At 57.7% G+C, this 20,886-nt stretch overlaps 1 protein-coding gene across 1 annotated transcript in view; it reads right to left on the bottom strand.

Annotated features, from left to right (window-relative positions):
• Nucleotides 1-19,025, bottom strand: part of UBE2QL1 (ubiquitin conjugating enzyme E2 Q family like 1) — a 39,446-nt gene extending 20,421 nt beyond the window's left edge. Inside the window, 2 exon segments of the mRNA XM_016160988.2 lie at nt 17,772-18,223; nt 18,226-19,025. Of these exon segments, the coding sequence (XP_016016474.2) occupies nt 17,772-18,223; nt 18,226-18,547 (774 nt within the window). The 5' untranslated portion in view covers nt 18,548-19,025.
• Nucleotides 19,026-20,886: the final 1,861 nt, after the last annotated feature.

Raw genomic sequence — 20,886 nt, forward strand, 5'->3', positions numbered from 1 at the left:
TCCTACCTTCTGGCAGTGCACAGATTCTGCACAAGCAGCGTGTGCTACTTTTCTGTACTCAAAACAATCTCTCAAGAGTTTTACACACTAGACAGAATAACATACACCGGTAAGACGTCGCGCATGATCACAAAACCGATGCTTTTTCAGGTGCCTTCCTGAAATACTGAGTCACGAGTATTCATGCAAGAGTCGAAAAAAATAATGACAATGATAACGATGATGACGATGACGATGATGACGATGACAATGACAATGATGACGATGATGATGATGATCACGACGATGACGACGACGATGACGATGACAATGATGACGATGACGATGATGATGACAATGATGACCACGATGACGATGATGACAATGACAATTACAATGATGACGACGATGACAATGACGATGACGATGATGACAAAGATGATGACGATGATGATGACGATCACGATGATGATGATGACCATGATGATGATGACAATGATGATGACAATGACGACGATGACGATGATGAAAACGATGCTGTCATTGTGTACCAGCCTCACGCCAGCCCTGACTCAGGTGGGCCAAGGCGCGTTCCTAGAACTGCCCCTGGGAGAAACGGGTCTTCTGAGGGGCCCGTCGTTGGGGGGCACAGTCATCACACCACATTCTGTCCTCGAAATACCTCGGACTCGGTGCTGGAGCACGAGAACGCGCCTGCGTCTCGGCCCCGACGCCGAGCAGCCAGGAGAGGGAACGGGGGGCGGGGCGGGGGGAGTTAGTGGGGGGACGGAAAGTCGCAAGCCACGGGCTCGCGGCGTGAGGGGGCGAGAGGGGCTGAGCCGGCGCGGGGCGGGGCGCGATGCCAACGCGGCCAGGAGCGGCCGTCCGGGTGGGAGGGAAAAGGGAAACGCGAAGAGGCAAATCACAGTTATCGGGGAAAAGCCGCAAAGAGGGGAATTCCGGGAGAGCGAAGGGAAACGAAGAGCCCCGGGAAAGCCGAATTTCACGGGGAGGGAGGTGTCGCTGCTGCGGCAGGGGAGGGGCTGGCGGCGCGGGGGAGGGCCACGGCGCACGGGGCCCGGAGGCGGTGCGGGCCGAGGGTGCGGGACGGCGGGGACACGGCGGGTCTCAGGTCAGGGTCCCGGGAGGCAGCACACCCGGTGCGAACTAGGAGGCGCTGGGGAAGAAAGCCTCCGTTTGCGGCCGAATCGCGCCCCCCAATATTTACACGGTGGCGTCCTGGGCCCCGGTACCTTGGAATGTGGCTGTATTTGGGGACAGGGCAAAAGGCGGTCGTACGGGTGGCAATCCTCCGTGACTGGGTCCCCCTCAGGAGGCCCGGACGCGGACGTGCAGAGGGATGGCCCCGCGAGGACGCGGGAGGTAGACGGCCACCCACACCGCGACCGCGGACGCCCAGCCCCAGACGTGCGAGGAAACCCACGGCGGTCGTCCGAGCCGCCCTGCCCGTGGCCCTTCGGATCGCAGCCCTCCAGTTCTAACGCGGCTCGGATAGGAGAAGTGACAGCCGGACGGATAGAGGAGCCGAGGGGACGAGAGAGGGAGGGATGCAGGGCCCGAGTTCACACACACAGCAGCACGGAAAGCTCCCACGCGGTGACGCCGCGTGGAAGTCGGAAGTCCTTGGAGCACAGCCCCTGCGCGACCCTGACTGCCGGAGTCGGCGCGGGACCCCAGCGAGCCGGCCGGTGGCCTGGGGACAGGGAGCGGTGATGGAGCCGTCCACCTTCTCTTGGACTCTGAGTTAAAGCCCTCGCCCGGTGTCGCCTGGTTATTTTCTGGCAAGCAGTTTGATGACATCTCAAGGGCACGTGACTACAAACAACTTGTGAGACCAAATCCCACCGACCAAAACACCACGATCAAAAACTCCGGCGTTTAGAGAAACACAGGAAATTCGAATCTCGCGGGATGTGCGCGGCCGCGGTGAGGTTATTTCGGGGGCCGGTGTCGGCCAGACGGCCCCTTTGCGATCAAGCGTCGTTTTGCTGCTAAAAACGTCCTCTCTTCCGACACTGCAATTACAGTGCACGCAACACCCATAATTTTTCTTGGATGATTCACGACCTTGCGGTAGCTGAGAGTCATCAACTCCGTTTCACTCCGCAATGGCTGTGGAGCGCGCACCTGGTCCCCACCGGCCCCACGAGCCCACTCAGGGGCCCTGCCAAGTCCCCGCCCCCTGAGGGCTGCCCCCCCCCCCGCCCCCGCCTCCCAGCAGGGCGGGAGCTGACGTGGGAGGCACAGGCCTCGGCACGCAGAAGCGAGGCCTCGGGTCTGTGCCGGGAGCTGGCGGCTCAGCCACCGGGAGGAGCAGAGGCTGCAAGGAGACGTGACCTGGGGTTGGGCCTGCCGCGTGGGCGGGACTTGGGGTGCTGAAGGGGCAGCCCCGCGCGCCCTCACAAGGACACTAGGTGGACCCTCGTTACGATCTGCAGCAGAGGAAGTGGGAGGCGAGGGAAGAGGGGGACCCGCCGCGGACACCTGCTGAGGGCTGGTCTCCCTGGGCGCAGGCGGGCCAGTGAGGGGTCAAGGTCCCACGCTGGCCGAGGCCACACACGGGCAAAGTGCCAGCCTGAGCCTGGCTTCCCGCAGCATGGGGACCTGGCGTTGGCAGCCCAGGCGGTGATGCCCAGGCGGGAGGTGAGCCAGGTGTCCCCCAGGTGTGGCCTCCCTCCCCACAGGCACTGAGCTGCTGTGTCCTGGGCCCCAGGGACACGAGAAGCGTCACGGCGTGCCCCGAGGAGTCCCCTCACGGGCTCTCCACCCTCGGGACCAGGGGAGAAGGCAAACAGCACCGGGCTACGGGATGGCAACCCAGCGGGTGACATTTTGCTAATCTCCTGGTTTTCTGTTACAAAATTAAAATATGTGCTCTCACTGAGACACAATGTAATTATAGACTGCCACTTCACTGTTGTCTAAGAAAACTAAAAAGGTGGTTACATTTAAAAAGTGCCCAATTCTGGTGACGGCCCCCATAGGTCTCACATAGGATGACATTATTAATCCATCAGAGGGGAGACTTCTCTCTGGGGGCTGGGGCACAGGATATGTGGCCCCTCAGAGCTGTGAATACCTCTGACCTCACCTGCTTAAAATACTCAGAGCAGAAAACAGCCACACCTAAGTCCGGAAGAATCTCTATTTTCCAAAGGCCGTCAAGGAGTTTAAAACCCGATGTGGGTGCTCGAGGCAGGTGCAATTTGTGCATTTCTCTCTTTCGTTAAGTTACTTAGAACTTTCTGAGAAACTCCATGAAATGAAGAAATGCTGCTTATAATAACATGCAGGAAGAGGAAAAGTCTTCATCCAAGCGGAACATTTTACTGAACACATTTAAAACAAAATCACGTATACTACCTCAAGAATCCACTCACTGTGGGCTATGCTTTCATTTAAAATATTTAATCTAGTTTGACAATTTTAGTCTTTTGAGTGATACAAATAGCAGCCACCTCCCAGTTTTCTCTGGGCCCCCATATCTGTTCCAGTCCAGCCCTGAGAAGGACAGCCACAGTGGCCAAGAACTCTCACGCATGTGACAGTAAAATCGGCTGTTTCCGTAAAGACTCACAGAAACTTACACACACACACACACACACACACACACACACACACACACACACACGTACCGGGACCATGGTTCCCAGTTACTTTCCACTGATGAGAAGACTTGCCACCTTCACTTTAAAATTTTGTCTCCTGCAGGATTTTAAATCTTTCGTAGCTTCCTTATTCTGACTGCAGAATTTAAACCATGACACACTGGGAAGAAAATTTGCTTTGAATGGCACGGGGACGCCCCACGTTATTGGGGCTCAGTCCACATCACAGAAATCTGGGTTTGCAAGTGAACATCTACCCTCTAACTTTGGCCGATCCTGCCTAATTACGTGATGCTAGTTTTGTTGTTGTTGTTGTCATTGTTGTTGTTTAAATCTTTGAATACTCTGAAACGAATGCTCGGCCTAAATGGATTTTGGAGGATTTCAGATCAAGGCCCGGCTCCTGATCCCTTGTGGCCTGACTGTGGCCCAAGGTCCTCCACAGGGTGTGAAAGTGGGTATTGGCCGCACCACAAGCCAACGACTTTCGCAGTCTGCACCAGCATGGAAGGATGGAGGGCGTCCCATCAAGGCCCTGCGGTGAGGATGCCATGACTCTCGTCACCTTTCTTCTCCCTTCCAGACACCGCTGGACCCGGACTCTCTCTGACTACCTCCTGAATCCATCAAACATTATACATCTAACACTTTGTACATGTTTAAGGTCTCCGAGAAATAAGTTTCAAAGGGCTAACTTACCCAACAGCATAGGGAAGCATTCTGGAACACTCTGAAATATCTTTTAAACACTATCTCCCTGTAAATATTATGACTTCCTGACTTAGAAGAGCAGCAGAAAATAGTGAAATAGATGAGACTGGCAGAGGAAGAAATGAAGATGGGTACAACGTACCCATATTCACTGTGACTATGCAGAGAAAACAACACGAAAAGGAAAATACCGAGTAGCAAACAAACGGGTGATTTAGAGATTTGTGCTTCTGAAAAGTAAGATTACTTATGAAAATTCTTTCTTTTATCACTCAAACTATGCTTGACTTATAAGACTAGTTAATATCGCCGCATTATTTATCTTATGACCAAACATAGCAGTCTTTCACTGTAGGTTTGGGAGCCGGGAATGTCAGAAGCAACTCCTCGTGGCCGAACTCATGAAGTGGACAGTCAAGAGCAAACCTGTGTAGGTGTTAGAGCAGAGTCTACAGGTGCGGGTACCGCTTTAACCGAATGTCTCCATTGCTTCGGTTGTCATGTAGCTTACGGCCAAAGATTAAACAGCGTGTCAGTCATGTCTGGAGGCCTCCTTGTAGAGCAAATTCCAGAAAAAGGTTTAAAGTTACACCTTGCTTGAGGTAACGGAGAGATGCAGCTAGTCAGGCACAAAGCAGTGTCGGCTTAAACAACAGTGGTCACAGGACGCTCGGCTTCTGCCCGTTGCTTTAAAGATAGGGTTGCTGACATACCAGCATGAGATGCTTGGCGGAATCTTGGTTCCGCAGCCCCGTTAGGTCACCTGACCGCGGTGACGAAGGCTCCGGACGAGATGACTCAGGCTCTAAATCAGGCGAAGGGAAACCACAGACGCTCACGCAAGGACTAAGCGGTCAGCCTCGCCCCGGCACCGAACCCCGAGCCCTCAATCTTTGCCTTTCAAACCCCTGATTAAAGTCTGCCCGGGAGTTTGGGGTGTAAGCGATGGCTTCCCGTCCTGCTGGCATGGCGCCCTGCGGATGGACGCTTTAATTTCTCTGCAGCAGAACTCGGCATTTGGTGTCAGGCTCTGCTGCATGTTGGTGGCTCAGGACCCTCCTCAGCAGGTCCCTTGACACCTCTGGGCAACTCACGTTGATGGGACTCGTGTCAAGTTTCCGCTGAATCCACGGGGACTGTCCGCAGGAAGTTTGGATGAGGCGTACTCCGTCCTGAACGTGCCCTGGGTGAGGGCCATCTCCTACTCCCTGTGACCCGTAACGAGCGCATTCTGCCCATCCTCCATGGCGGGCCACCTTCTCTCTACTTCCTGGCCTCTCGAACATGGATGTCTGACAATTCTTACTCGCCAATGCTATGAACTGGGGCAGTAGATGGCCTTGGAGATTCTCACTAAGCCCCTGGTCCCTACAGGTGACGGAAGGCGTCCAGCCTGCTTGTCCCCCGCGCCAGAACACCCCCGTCTCGGGCTTCCAGAAAGCCCTGCCCATGACGTGCTTTGAGGACGTGCTTTGAGTACAAGCTTAGCTCTGGGATCGGGGTCTGGCTTACTCTCGTCTGCTCGCCTCGGTCCCACGCCCTCGGCTGGCATCTGCTGGCAGAACCCCACTCATTCTCCACGCAGACCCAAGCCTCTTAGGTCCACCTGCTGGCTGCATCCTTCGTCTGCCTCCTGCATCTGCGTTCCGAGTCCTGGGCCTCGGGTCTGAAGTCCCTGAGGGTTTTCTGGCCACCATGATCATGTGGGACCATTTATCCCTTTTCGACAGGCCTGAAAGGGTTAAACGATGGTTACCTGCTCTTGGGCAGTCTACCAGCCAGGTCAAGGGCAGAGCAAGTGCAGACAAACAGCCTGCTTTCCAGCCAAGCCGGCGGGGCCCAGCAGCTTATGCGAGTGGGGAAGCCAGCAAGCCTCCGGGGGTGTGCGCTTGGGGCCAACGTGTGTGGACTGAGTGAGGGTTCTGAATATTTCTCTTAGGGTAGAGCAACCAAAATGATCTCCACCAGAAGAATCTATGACAGCTAAATAATTAGTTTGCAGGAGAGGAAGAAAAAGAGACAAAAATAAACGCGGAAAACCCTCTGAGCAATGCCGGGTAGATCTGTTTCTATTTGCTGACGGTGATGCTGAAATCTTAAACCTAAAGCGGTAGTTATGGCAACACAACCCAGGCCCATGCTGATTTGGATGCAGACTCCACTCCACGCGGGAGATGGTATCGCAGGCTCGACAAGCTGGGGGCGGAGAAGGCTTCGCGCCCCAAGGATCTCAGGTGTCGGATTTCAGGTTTCAGTGTTGCTGAACTGTGGGAACAGCATCGAGAGTCCCGCGAACAGCAGAACAGTCCCGGAGGACGCGGGCCGGGCGCCACCCCCTCTGCCGGAGACCGAGCCGTTCCGCCCGCCCCAGTCTTCAGACTTGAACCCTGGAGACAGCTTAGTCGCTGTCCTGACAACTGCAGGAATGCGCCCTCGACTTGGGACCACCGTCCAGGGCCCTCCGTAGCGACCAGGAGCAGGCGAGGCAGGCGCCGGGTTCCACCGCTGACCAGCCTCCAACTGTCACGATGTCGCACGTCCTACCCCGGAGGTTTCCGGGAAAATCCAGCAATTTCTGCGGGTCGAGCATTTCAAGGAGCTTTCTCTCGAATTTCACTAAAGGAAAGAAAGACCTTTCCTGAAGGTGACAGCGACGTCCTCTTTCGACTGCGCTGCGGGAATAATTGTGGTAATCATTGGAGCCCGCAGCATTCTACGAAGTCTTAAACACAGTCTCCGAGCCAGCTTGTCATCTTGGAACAAAATGGCAGCCACGGGGCTTTCAAGCGGACGTGGCATTCTCCGTCGGAGAAAGAGTCTCGACGACCCTTAACGGCTACCAAGGACGGCCGGAGTGCACGTAGGGATGATCGCAGCAAATGTTTTCAGTAACAGTATCCTCCCTCGCGATTTTCTAACGTGGCAGCAACGGAGGGAATTAAACGGATTCAAAGACAGTGCCGACAAACAGGATTCTCATGAGTGCGAGACCGAAAGCGGGCACGGCCGCCATCGGCCCCACGGTGGGTCACCAGCGTGACTCGTCATGGTCAGACACTGGCTCCTGACGACTCGGCATGGCTTGAGAGCCAACGGAGGCCGGGCAGGGCAGGAGCCCACCGCGAGGGGGTACAAGGAGGCTATCTGGCGGTCTTCGTGCCTGTTCACAAAATTATGGTCAGGTGTGAAAAAATTGAGCCAATTGGAAGCCAACGGTGGCCTGAAATACTAACAGCGAGGCCAGCAGATCCCTTCACGCGACGGATGTCAAATGAAGCCCGGTCTGGGTCTTTGGTCACTCGCTTCTTCTGTATTTATCTCCATTCATAGTCCACTTCTCTAAAGGGAGGAGCATCTGCTGACCACCTCTGCGCCAGGCACTCTGCACATCATGTCTTTGGGCATCACGACTCCCCTGTGAAGTGGGGTTTATGGTCCTCATTGTCAGGCGAGGTGCCGAGGTTTGGGGAGGTAGCCACTGGCTCGGCAGGCTCAGGAGCGGGCGGTCCTGGAGCCCTGCCTCCGCCGGCAGGCCCGCAGCTTTATCCCAACTCCCCCTCCGGCCCCCCAAGAAGACCCAGGGCGGAACGAGACGTGCATCGAGCTCCTAAACCCTGTTCCCAGCGGTTCCGGCAGGAGCTGCACAACTAGCTTTAGGATCTCTCCCGACACGGCCACCGACACTTAGAGCCACGCGCCACCTGGGGCTCTCACCCCCACCCCAAGTGTAGACAGACGCGAGTGAGAAGCAAGCCTTTGTTTTCACTAACTCCTAACTGCGATTTAGCACTTCATGTAATTATGACGGATAGTGACAACTCACAGCAGTATCAGCAATGCCTTGACTTAGAAATCCCAGATTAAAAAAAAAAAATCGCGTTACCGTTGTAGGTGCCCAGAAATGCCACCGGTTAGGGGACTTGTGGGACCCGTCCCCAGATCTGGATATGAAACGAGTTAACGAAGCTGTGCTTTTTAATTTTGTATTTCAGTTTGTCACATTCTTTTAAAAAATGTGACAACTGTATTTAAGTAAACAGCGGTCCTCCCTTATCCACGGGGAATGAATTCTAAGACCCCCTCCCCCCCAGTGGATGCCTGAAACTCCAGAGAGGACCAAACCACACACACACACACACGCACACACACACCCATGATAAAGTTTACTTTGTCAGCAAGAGATTAACCACAGTAACTAAGAACGAAACAGAGCAATAGAACCATGTGCCGGAACGCGTCTCTCGCTCTCCAAACGCCTAATGGTGCTACGTTCGCCTTTTCCTTCGGGGGCGCACGCGCCAGCGGCCCTGTGGCGAGTCCCAAGTGCCGGCGTCACCCTGCTGCTTTGGGGCCGTTAGTAAGTAAAGCAGGCGTCACCGAGGTGCCCCGTGGCAGTCGGCCTGAGGCGTGGGACGGCTTCCGAGTGCCCGGCGGGCCGCCGCGTACACCGCGTGGGCACGGAGGGGGGATTCCCGTCGCAGGTGGGAGGAAGTGAACGGGTGCGAGATGCCGCTGCGCTCCTCAGAGCGGCGTGCACCTGAAACCTTGTGAATTGTTTATTTCCGGAATTTTCCATTTAATATTTTTGGGCCGAGGTTGACGGCCACCGGGGGTGAAGGGCAAATACTGTAATTGTTTTCTTTTGAAATGCTATGAATTTTATTTTGTGCGTTGAAAACTTTGTTCCGAGGAGGGGTCCACAAGTGTCCGCAGAAGCCAAGGGGCCATGCCGTCTTCGGGGTGGCCTTGTCAGGGCCGGAGGTGGCAGGAAGTGGTCCTGGGGGCTCCCCTTCCTCTCTGATCTGCGAGAATAACCAACAAGCGGCCTCCCCGTCTCTTATCCACGAAAAGGCAGATGCCAGGATCCCCTTTCCAATAAATTACTAAGAATAAGTCACCTTAATTCAATCCAGCAGAATACTCTTTATGAGATTAGTTTTATTTATAAATTAAAATTACTTCCTTTAAGCTTCATGTGATTTTGCCGGTTGATCCTACAGTTAAGAGAAACTGTCTTTTATGAGTTCTCTAAGATCAGGATTTTGCATAAATGTGCAGTATAGAATGATGGAAGCAAAGAGCAGTGGGTGTGAACGGAGGAGGGCAGTGGGCGCCCTGGGAAGCTCACGTGCGTAGCTTTAGGTGGTCTTCAGAGGGGACGAGGCTGGGGGCCCGGGCCTGCAGGACTGCTGTGCTCCGCCTGCCCCAGGCCCAGCTGGAGGCGGCTGCGGCCCCGGGGGAGAATGCTCCCACGCACGGGGCTGCAGAGCAAGCTACCCTGACTCGGCCCTTTTGTACAAAGCGGGAGTCAGGAAATCATGATTTAGTAGTTTGACGCCTCTTTAAAAGTTACATTTTAAAGGCTTATAATAGTTAACCGGTTGCGATTCATTTACGCGTGTGACCAATCCGGTTTCGGGTTTCCTCACGGAAGTTCTACATCTCCCTGTGAAAGGCCTCGACGCAGCGAGATCCTTAACAGCAGAGACTCGGTGTCTGTCCCGAGCGTCCTCATCCGTGGCTTTCCCGACTGGCCTGTCCCGCAACGCGAAACGGGCCCCCGGTGCGGCGCGCGCAAACCACCCGGGTCCCTACGCGGCGGCGAGGCGGGAACGACTGTTCTAATAACTATGTCCGACGTTCACGCGGAGGCGACAGCTGCTTTCTGTCCTAACCCACACGTTATCAATTCTGAAGCTCCATATTCCGATTTTCAGAAATGTCTGAGTCTCAAGGTCAAAAAACGGCAAGGACCCCCTTAACATTTTTTTTTTCCTGGAAAAATTTCTTTCAATTCCCAAGTGAACTGAAAACATTTTAACTTTAAGTGTGATCGGATCCATTGTAAGACAGCATCTCCTCTTCTCTCTCTCTCATCAAAAATCTCTTAATGAAAATACTGAGAATGCTTGGCAAATATTGTGACAGAGAATTAGTATTTATTTTACAGAAATTATTTTTAAAGTAGCAATTTCTTCAGTCTGAGTGGTTTCCACCAATGTAACAATTATGTTCAAAAAGCATTTCTTTCTCGAGTTATTTTCGGAATTTTTAAAATGCCTTTCTCTTTTGTGCATCGAAGAAATAAAGCAGCAACAATTATCTTTCTTCTACAGTTCGAAGGAATTAAAACATCCTTCCGTTTCGCACAACAGATAAACCAGCTCACAGTGAATTCAGACCAACACAGTCATCCAACTTTGCCGATAAGTCAGCATCGTCCGTCAGGTTTGATGGACACGTCCGGCCCCCCTTTCTTTGTGGGTTCATTCTGGGTGTCGCAGCAAAACCAAGCACAGTATCATCACCCGGGTTCCCCAAAGGTCATAGGGACCCCTGAGAAGAACCGAGCCGCAAGCGCACCTTGGCGAGGTGGCTTCCATGGGCCAGCATGACAGTGCATCAGAAGCAGGGGTCAGTTGTCAGGTCCAACACATGGGCACTTAACCAAAATATCACGCAAAATATAATGGTGAAGCTGCCTGGCATGTCGGGGGTGGGTCTGCACTGCCCCCACGAGAGAGTCGGCTCTCCGTGGCAGGCTATCCGCGGGTCCCTTCTTCGCTGCTGTGTGCCCAGCAAGTGCCCGGCACACGGCAGGCACTTGACACCTGGCCGAGCGCACTGGCTCTCCGCGGCTCGGGCGGCCTGCGGCCGAGCACTCTCGGCTGTGTCTGGGGGTGAGTGACCTGTCTCAAGCACACGTCCTTCTCAAGGTTCACGCACCCCCACCTTGGTCTACCGAAGCCGCCCAGGGAGCAAGGACTCATGTTTTGACAGTACGGCTTAAAGGGGCCTCCGTCAGGGTGGATGGAGGACAGCGAGACCATCCAGGTGGAGGGGAAGAGGCCGGGGCGGGGCGGGGGGGTTCGCGTCCACCCATCACCACCCAGGGCCCCCTGCCACCCTGTAGCTGCGGTGGGGGGAGGAGAGGATGCACCCCGGACGACTGGGCCTGGAAACGCTAAGCCACTACCGGTCCAGGGTCGCTTTTTCAACCCAGGCCTCTCAGTAGAATCACAAAGGAGCTTTTTCGAGAAGCCTCCACCAGGAAGCCTGAGTCTCCGAGGGTTTGGGCCCTGGCACCGAAACAGTAACGTGAACACTCCCCAGGGCATGCGATTCATCACCGAGGCAGAGAACCGCTGGTAGAGAGTGCAGGAGTTCCGCCTGCCCCCGTGGCTCTCTCCCTCCCCAGGCCCTTGTCAACGCAGCACAAACCAGGATTTAGGAGATCGGAAATGTGGCTCAGAGAACCCACTACTAGGGGCTGCTTTAAAAAGAAAAAGTCAGCCATCCCCAGTGTGGTACCCGAGGCTGTCTGCACCCAAACACTCCTCCTTCCGGGGGCGAGAAAGGGCACGTCGGTTGTGGGTCTCGGACTTCAAAACAGACTTGGACTCATCGTCCACGTTGGCACCTTCCATTAAAGACAAACACCCCTCCCCACGAACACTACGCAGTCTCCGAGAAAGAAAACCAGCCTCTCGCATCCCTCGGATAAAGCAGCAGAGCACACGGGAACACGGTGACATCCTCTTCTCGCAAGTGCAGATTCTCAAACGCCGGCGACTCAGGGCAAAGCCAGCCGCACTATTATTAACTGCCCCGTCCGCCCCAGGAGGAGCGCGGCGCCAGGGAGCAGGGTGGTGGGGACGCCGCGCTGGCATGGGGCTATTTTTAGGGTGCAGCGCCCTGTCTGCGTCCTCCTGTCTGCCCTACTTGGTATCAGAACGAGCTGTTTTTTTCTCTGAACAGTCCAGCGCTTGGAGACCTCAAGCTGCAGAATCGTCTGGTGGGTAAATCCCCACCCCCCACCCCCCCGCCACCTGCATGTGGCACAGGACAAAGCACACGGCGACGGGCAGAACCCTCTCCCCCGGCTGAGCACCCGCGTTCCCGCCCCGGGTCCTCCCCGCCGCCCCCTGATGGGGCCGCCCTCTCGCTGGTCCAGGACGGGCTCGAGGCTGGCCTTGCCGAGCCTTCCCCGGTGGCCCTGTGCTCCCGCGACTGCCTTCGCTCCCGTTACTAGCACAGCCTCGCGAGGACCGGGAGGACGGGCTGGTTAAGGGGTCCCTGTCCGGGCTAGTCGTGGGGTGCATCGTGTCCCTATGAAATTCTTGTTGGCGTCCTACCCCCAGCACCTCAGGGTGCGGCTGTATTTGGAGACGGTCGAGTTCAGCCGAGTGCTGAGGGTGGGTGGGCCCCTCAATCCCGATGACCGAGTGCTCCCGAGAAGAGAGGACACAGACATGAACAGAAGGAAGATGGCGTGAGGGGAAGCCGGCCACCTTCCAGCCAAGCGGAGGCCTGGGACGGTGTCCTCGCAGCCTCGGGAGGAACCGGCCCTGGCGCGGCCCCCTGACCAGGGTGTCTGGCCCCCGGGGCTGCGAGACGCCCCGTCTCTTCTGCGAAGGCCGGATCCGGTGCCTGGTCAGCAGCCCTGGCAGACCAAGGTGGTAGGTGCCGGGCATGACAGCTTAGAACCCAAAGCAGTGCCCAGCTCCGCCACATTTTTGGAAAAGACCTGGAGATTTTTCAGTCATAAATAAAATGCTGTTTTCAAGCCTCATATTTGGAAGACGTCCTGAAGAAAGCTGTGTGTGTGTGTGGGTGCGCATCCTTGTGCCTGTGTGTGCCTGTGTGCATGTGCGTGCCTGGCATGCATATGTGCAATGCATGAGCACACACATGTGCGTGTGTCAGCATGTGTGCGCACTCATGTGCATGCGCGTACACGCATGCCCTGCATGTGCACACAGCTGTGTACATGCATGCACACATGTGCCTGCGCACACATGTGCGCCTTCGTGTGCATGCATGCGCCCACGCATGCCTGTGCGCTCACGTGCGCATGTGTGTGCGCACATGTGTGTCCATGTGCGTGTGCGCACACATGTGTTCATGGGTGTATGTGTGTGCATGTACGTGTCCGTGCGTGCATGTGTGTATGTGTTCGTGCATGCATGTGTGCACGTGCATGTGTGCACTTGCATGTGTTCATGCGCACCTGCGTGCATGCGTGTTCATGTGCACATGCATGTATGTGTTTGTGTGTGCACGTGCATGTGTGTTCATGTGTTCGCGCGCGTGTGTCACGCACGTGACTCAGCGGCGCCCACGTGCAGGTCCTGCCACGGCCGACATTCAGCGTCAGAGCTGCGTGTTGTTGCCGGAGCTGACCCTTCACGTCCTTATCACATCCTGACCAACGGCCACCACGTCCGCCAGTCTCCTTTGCTCGAGCCCCAGGAGCCAGAGTGGCGGGCAGACGGGACCGCCCCGGCACCGCCCGCCAACAGGACTTCGAGCGCTAACCTCTGAGGAGGTCTCGGGGCTCTTGTCCTCGGTCTTCTGCTGACGGCTGGCTGCGTTCTCTTTTCTGTGTACACAAAAGCCTGTCACGCGGGTCACAATTCAGACCACTCCCCGGCGACAGCCAGGTGTGTGGATGGCCCGGGCTCGACTCCGCCAGTCCTGACTGCGGTGGCCGGAGGGGGCTGTCCTCAGGGCACTGTCACTCACTGCTGGCACCACGACAGGGCGCTGCGTGCACCGCCCCGAAGGCGGGGAGCTGCGTGCGGCCCCCTCGCCCGCACAGTGACCGCTGAGGTGACGCCGCCCGCGTGGCTAGCTGGCCCAGATGCACAGTGCACGTTAGCTGCCACCGCCGCCGCTGTCACTATTAGCATCCTCGACATCATCGTCACGGCGGGTCCAGGGATGTGGTTGGCTCTGAGGGGACGGAGGAGGAGTCGGGGACTGTCTTTTAAGTGCCATCTGTCACCTCTCCCTGGCTACGTCTAGTTAATTAAAAAGGGACGATCTAGAGGTGAGCAGATGTGGAAACAGAACTGAGTTAGTGCTCCCTCACGTGGCTTTCGGAGACCCTTCTGCTCACACAACCACAAGCACAGGGTGTCCGGTCACCCAGTCATCCCGGGCCCCCCACCTGGAGGGCGAGCCGGCGAGCACCAGGCACGTCCGGGCAGAGCCCGCCTACTTCGGGGCTAGTCCGTCTGGGTTCACGGAGCCTGTCTGTCCTCTGTCATCTCTGCCAACGTGGCTTTCGATCTCAGACTGCCTGCTAGGTGCCGGTACCGTGCAAACGTGGCAACTGCCTTCAGAGACAGGAGTCACCTCTTAGCGCTTTCGGGTGTGAAAACCCTGCATGGGAAGCATGGACTGCCTTCTGCAGGCTCAGCACACGACAAAGGGCAGAAACAATGGCCTCGGCTTTGGCCACTGTCACCAGTTCATCTTTAAAGCACGGGGCTTTTCATCCAATAGCAGAGGACTGAAGAGTCTCCTAAAATACCTTTGCTTACTCAAAAGAGGCCTTGGCCACGGACAGCAGACAAACGGCAGCTGTATCGCTGTCTCCACGCAGAATACGGCACGGAAGGAATGTATGCTGATTTGAGTGAAAGCGACCCCACTCTGTAGAGCAGCTCACCAGAGACAGCTCACCCGACGTGGGCCAGAGAGGCAAGTAAGGGCCTCGGGAAACGACTGAACTGATCATGTCCTGCGATAAACCCCGACTTCTTACTTAGTACGCAAAATAATAAAGCAGATCATCTTTTCATGACATTACCAACGAGACCCTTAAAGTTATTTTACGATTCCCCTAACGGTATAGAAACAAATTCAACGCGGTATCTTCTCAATTCAGAAAGTTAAGCTGAGTGAGGACGAGGAAAAGCAGCTTTTCTGACTTGGTCACTCAGAAAAACAAATCCTAACAAGAACTGCCAACAGACGGAGGAATGTACTAGAATGCAAGGACTCTTCCTCGTGACTCCTGGTTCGGTGGCAGTCCTGGTTCCCTTTGATACCTAAAGAGGCATTCTGAACGCTTTCCCAAAGCCCATGATCCTCAGCTATGGGCGTCTCCTGGTAAGAACAGTACCTACCACATGCACTGTGTAGACAGGGGATTCACGTGAGCAGGAAAGGCGCAGAGACGCTCGGGCCCCCCGAAACACGCTTAGAACCCCGAAGCGCTGATGACCGATTTCTCCGATTCTTACGTGGCATTTCAAATAGTTTATGTGTATCCTACGTTACTCTCTTTTGGACGTCGAAGCCAGCATTAAAAATGCAAACACAATGGATTGGTATTTTAATAACTTGCCGAGTTCTCACCTTCATTTTCAGATATTTATGCACCAGATTTTAGAATTGGTAATAAAACCAATATGCTAGGTGGAGGGCCCTGAGTTCAGTGAGGTAAGATTTTGGAATTAATAAATAAAAATGTTGATAATTACATTCAACACTGAAGTCTCTAACTTGCAAGCTGTATGCAAAACTCAGTTACGATTACAAAGAAAAGGACTACACACACAAGGACCTGCCTATCTTAATAGAAGTCCATGGGCACAAACAGAAATGTTATTCATCGCATTCACAGAAACGTGGAAAATGATTTACTAAGACATCTCTCTCTCTTTTTTTTTTTTCTTTAACTTCCTTATTTCTCATTAGAGATCTTTTAAAACGCAGACTGTGGTCCAGGTCGCCCCTGGAATCTCTTCCAGGTCTTAAATGTTATGATTCTGTGATTCTAGGTAAAGTGACATTCCTCTTCCCCGGGTCCCCAAAGTCATCTTCACTGTGATGAATGAAAGAAGCGAAGAGACTGCTCTACAGAGTTCTGATTAGCAAGGAGTTCGCGAACAAATAAAGGCATCTCTGCAGAATATTCTTCCACAGCGTTCGTACAAATCCTGTTTGAAAAATAAATAACAGGCCCCCTCCCACCCCTGCGGCTCGTGCTGATCCAGTCGCCTTACGGCAGAGCCAGCGTGGAGCCGAGAGACTGGGGATGAACCCCGGGCGTGAAAGTGTTCGGCCCTGCTCAGTTATGGATGTCTTTCCACACATGTCACATCCATCCTGCTCCGAACTGAAGCAATCAGCGGAACCTACACCCCAGCAGAGGTAGACCAGCTGCTTGGTCACAACGGGCTTCGGTCAGAATTAAGAGCCCTCCTCCAGCGGAGGTAGGATGCTATTTGCTTGGTATCCCAGGGGCTCTGACCTGAGTGAAATTGGCAGAACGAGAATTATTTGATTAGTGTGAAAGATCCCGCAGTGAAAGGGACAGAGGCAGGGGACAGGAGACCGACCGATCGCTTCTGATACGCCAGCTATAGAAAGGGCAGATCGAAGTCATTCAGGGTCTTCTAAGCAAAACAATGATTCTTCATGAATCTAAAAGATGCCCATTTAAATATAATTGTATTAAATAATGTTTGATAGAGGTTCAGGACAACACCAGCCAACTCGAACAGGGTCGAGGCACCTAACTTGGGAAGACAAAACCCTCGTGCCCCCGGCCGCAGCCAGGTGGGGACATATTTCAGAAGATTCTTTCATTCCCTGCTCTCTGGTGCCCCGAGATTTCTTCTTGGTAAAGCCACCATCTGGTGCCATTAGGCGAGGAGACTCAAACTCATCCCTCACCTCGGTACTTAGTGAAAACTGCTTAGCCCTGATGCAGGCAGGATTTAACCCCCGGGGGCAGGAGGAAACCAGAGGAAGAAACAGGTCTGCGAGAGACCTTGAACATCTACCCCAGAGGTGAAGGTCCTGGAAGCGGCAGGTACCAGACATTTTCTTTGAGGGAGTCTGGCCTTGTCACACACTACACCTCTGCCTCTCCGGAGACATTTCTCAAAAGCGACATTTTCACCTCTGCACTGGGTGCTGCTCTGGGAAAAGGAAGTGGAGCCGGTGGGGTGGATCCACCAGCAGTGGCCGGCCCTCTGCAGGGCACCCCACCCGCAGGGCACCCCACCCGCAGAGCACCCCACCTGCAGAGCACCCCACCTGCAGAGCACCCCACCTGAGACACCGCGGGGGAAACCTGTGTGTGGTGGGGGGCGGTTATAAACCAGGTTGGACAGGTGGATCCCGAGGTACACATAAAGTTCCACCTTCATGGAGATTGTGGGGACAGCAGATGGGGAGAAGCAGATGAGGGGGGCATGGGAAAGGCAGGGGAGAGGAAGTGGGGGAGATTGGGAGGCTGGGGGAAGGAGGGAAGGGGAGACAGGGGGAGATGGCGGAGGGCTGGAAAGGGAGTGGATGGCGGGGAGAAGGGGCTGAGGAACAGAGGGGTAGCGGGGAGGTCTGAGGGACGCGGAGGGCCTGGTGGGGGGATGGATACAGGAGAGCAGGGAGGGGGGCTCACGGCGCGCGGCGGCCGAGAGCAGGAAAAGGGGAGCGCAGGGCGGCGCGAATTCTGGGGAGGCCAGCAGAGAGTGAGCCCGCGGGAGACCGGCGGAGACCGGGCGGGGGGCCGGAGGGACGAGACGGAACAGGAGGGAAGGGAGACGACGCTCCGGGGAAAGCAGCACAGGCTCGGGGAGCGTCTCCCCACGGAGGCCGGTTTCGAAAGAGCCCCGCGCGCTCGAGCGGCCGGCCCGGCGCCTCCCCGCTTACCTGGCCCTTGACCAGGCTGGCGGCGAACTGGCGCATGACGGCCTCCACGGTGTAGGCGCTGGACCAGCCGCGCGGCGTGAGCAGCTCCATGCAGATGGCGCCGCCGTCCAGCACGTAGCCGTTCTCCAGGCGCGGGCTCAGCACCCGCATGAAGGGCGGCGAGAAGGGGAAGTTGTCGGGGAAGGTGAGGTTGAGCAGGATGAACTCCGTGTTGGTCTCCTTCATGTCCTGCCACAGGACCGAGTCCTTGTCCACCTGGTGCAGCTTCACGTTCCAGTCGAAGAGGCTCTCGTCCACCAGCTCCACGGAGATGAAGCGGTCGCTGAGGCGCGCGATGTCCTGCAGCTCCTTCATGAGCCGCCGGCTGCGCACCTGCGTGCAGTGCTGCTGGCGCGCCGCGGGCACCAGGCTGCCGCCGGCCGGCGCGGCCGCCGCCGCCGGGCCCGGCCCCGCCTGGCGCCCGCCGCGCGCTCGCGGGGGCCCGCGGAGCCCGCCGCGCCCGCCGCCCCGGCCGCCGGCTGCGGCGGCTTGTCGCGCGGGGCCGGCTCCGGCGCGCGCCGGCCCTTGCCCTTGCCGGGCCCGGGGCTGGCGTCGCCCGCGCCCCCGGGCGGGTGCTGCGGCGGCGGCTTGTGGCCGCCGCTCTTGGCGCCGCCCTTGCCGCGCAGCGACGCGCTCTGCTGGCCGCCGGCGCCGCGGTGGTTGTGGTGGTGCTTGGGGTCCTCGGTGTCCCGGTTGTGCAGGCGGATGAGCCCGATTTTGCGGAGCAGCGTGGCCATTTTAGGCTCGGCGCCGGCGGGGGACTGCGCTCGGCTCCTGCCCCCGGAGCCCGAAAGCCGGGGCGCGGGGCGGCGGCGACGGGCGACTCCTCAGCGGCGCGCGGCGCGGGCCACCGCGGGCGCCGGCGGCCGAGGCTCCGCGGCGCGGGCAGCAAGCGCGCTCGCCGGCCGCGGTGGCGCCGCTGTCATAGGACGGGGCCCGCTCCGGCTCCGGCTCCGGCTCCGGCCGCCCTGCGAGCGGAGGCGTGGAGGGGACGCGGCGTGGCTGGCCGGCCCCGGCCGGCCCCCGGAGCCCGCTGTCCGCGGTCCTTTGTGCGCGGCCGCAGCCGAGCTGGCCTGGAGTCCGAGCGCCGCGCCGGGGCGCGCAGAGCCGCGCGCAGAGCCCGGGAGGCGGTGCGGGGGCCGCGGGCTCGCGCCGTGCGCGCCCGCCGGGCCGTGCGGCGCTGGCGGCTACCGCGGGGCCCCGGCCGCTGCGGCTGCTGACATTGCAGAGGCGGCTGCTCCGTCTGAGCGGCGCGCGGCGCGGAGGGGCGGCCCCGCCGGCGGGAGGGGGCGCGGGGCGGAGCCGCGGGCCGGCCTGCGCCGAGCCGCCCCGCTCCCGCGGCGACAGCGCTCGGCCGCTGGGGGGAGCCAGCGGCGCGCGCCGGGCCCGGGCCCGGGCTGCGGGGGCTCCGCGCGGGAGCCCACCCGCGGGCAGACCCGGGGCGGGGGCGGGGGCGGCGCGCGGCGGCCGCACAGGCTCCGGTCCTTCTGCGCGCGGTCCGGGCTCGCCGCGCACCCCCAGCCCGGGTCCCCGGCGTCACTTAACCTCGTTAGGACCCCCCGGAGGGGGAGGGATGCGGGGGAGCGTGGACGGCAACCTCGTGGTTGATCCCCCGGGACCACAGGGAGCCTGATGTCCCGCGCGGCAGTCCCGGGCCAGCAGGGGCCAGGGCCGGGGGACCCGCGGCGGGGACGCTCTCGTAAAGACCGATCAAAGACTAAGGGCCGGGGAGGAGGATGCGGAAATCGTGCCCACCGCGAACCTCCTAAAGTCCCCTGAGTCGCGACCGAAGGGCGGCGTCACGCGAATTCACCCCTGCGCGCCGGCCGCCGCCCTCCGGCCCGCCACTCGGGAGGGTCCCTGCGCTCGGGAGGACGGGACTGCCCTGTACTGCCGGCTTCCGACCCGTTTCCGAACGGCCGCGGGGAAACGCGCGCAACGCGGGCGTCCGAGGGCGCTCAGCGCGCGAGGCGAGCGTCCCCGCAGGCCCCCTCGGCCCCCGGGGACCTCGGTCCCAGCGGCTGACCTCCTGACCTCCTTGGGAGGGGAGGGGCGCCTCCCTCAACCTGGACGCCTCCCCGCACTTTCCGCTTTTCACCCTTGAAACTTATTTTTATCTGTGGACATTCCGAGCAAAAAGCCTGCGCCGAGCCTCAGAAGCTGGAAGACCCGGGAGCGGGTGACGCTTCGGCGTGTGCGCGGAGCGCGCCGCCCTGCGCGGGCTGGTGTGTCTGGCCAAGGCCGGCAACCGCGCGAGGCGGAGCTGACCGCTGACATGTAGGTAACGCTACCCGGTAAACGTAAATGGCTCAGACTTTAAACTTCGCCGCTGTTTCCGGTTGGGCTTCCAACTTGGAAAGACTCCGGGTTCAGTGGAGCGTGTTCATTTCTGATGCAGCCATGATTTTTTAAAAGTCGTCTTTATCATGTTCTCTTTCTCCAAATCATTATTTTCATTGTGGAAAAAAATAACTCTTTTCAGGCCACAGTGGATACTAGAGCGGGTCTGGGGTTCCCTCTTCTGGGCTTGTCTCCCAGGAGAGCCAGGTGCCACCCAGCACAATCCTCGCAAGCCTGGCAGGTGAGCAGGAAGTGGCTGCACCCTGGAGTGCCGTCCCCTGGAGAGGTGACCCTACGCGAAGGTGCATTTCCATGGAGGCTGTTTTCAAGTGGGCGGCATGGAGCAGCACAGTGGCCCAGGCAAGACCAGCAGCTGGAGACGGGTTCTAAGCCGCCGCCCACTAAAGGTGTATTCCTGCCGGTCTCCCGGGCTGTTCTGGTGCCTCTGCCTGGTTCAGCTCTGCCGCCTGACGATAGGTTGAGAAGGGAGACGGCGCTGTCTGTTAGGCGCTGTGGGCTCCTTTAACCTGTGGGGTTATGCGAAGGTCGAAAGGTGACATGGGCGGGATGGGCGGGCATTGCAGGTTTTATCATTTCCCGGCCACAGGAGACCCTCCGGTGTCATCTGGCCCTTTTTATTGGTGAAGAAACTGCATTCTCAGGAGGCTCGGCAGCGGGCCCCACTGCACCACATGCTCCGACCTGGCCCCCCGTACCTCCAGGCCCCGGGCCCGCG

Source organism: Rousettus aegyptiacus, unplaced genomic scaffold, assembly GCF_014176215.1.
Source record: "Rousettus aegyptiacus isolate mRouAeg1 unplaced genomic scaffold, mRouAeg1.p scaffold_m13_p_8, whole genome shotgun sequence".
Classification (NCBI taxonomy): Eukaryota; Metazoa; Chordata; class Mammalia; order Chiroptera; family Pteropodidae; genus Rousettus; species Rousettus aegyptiacus.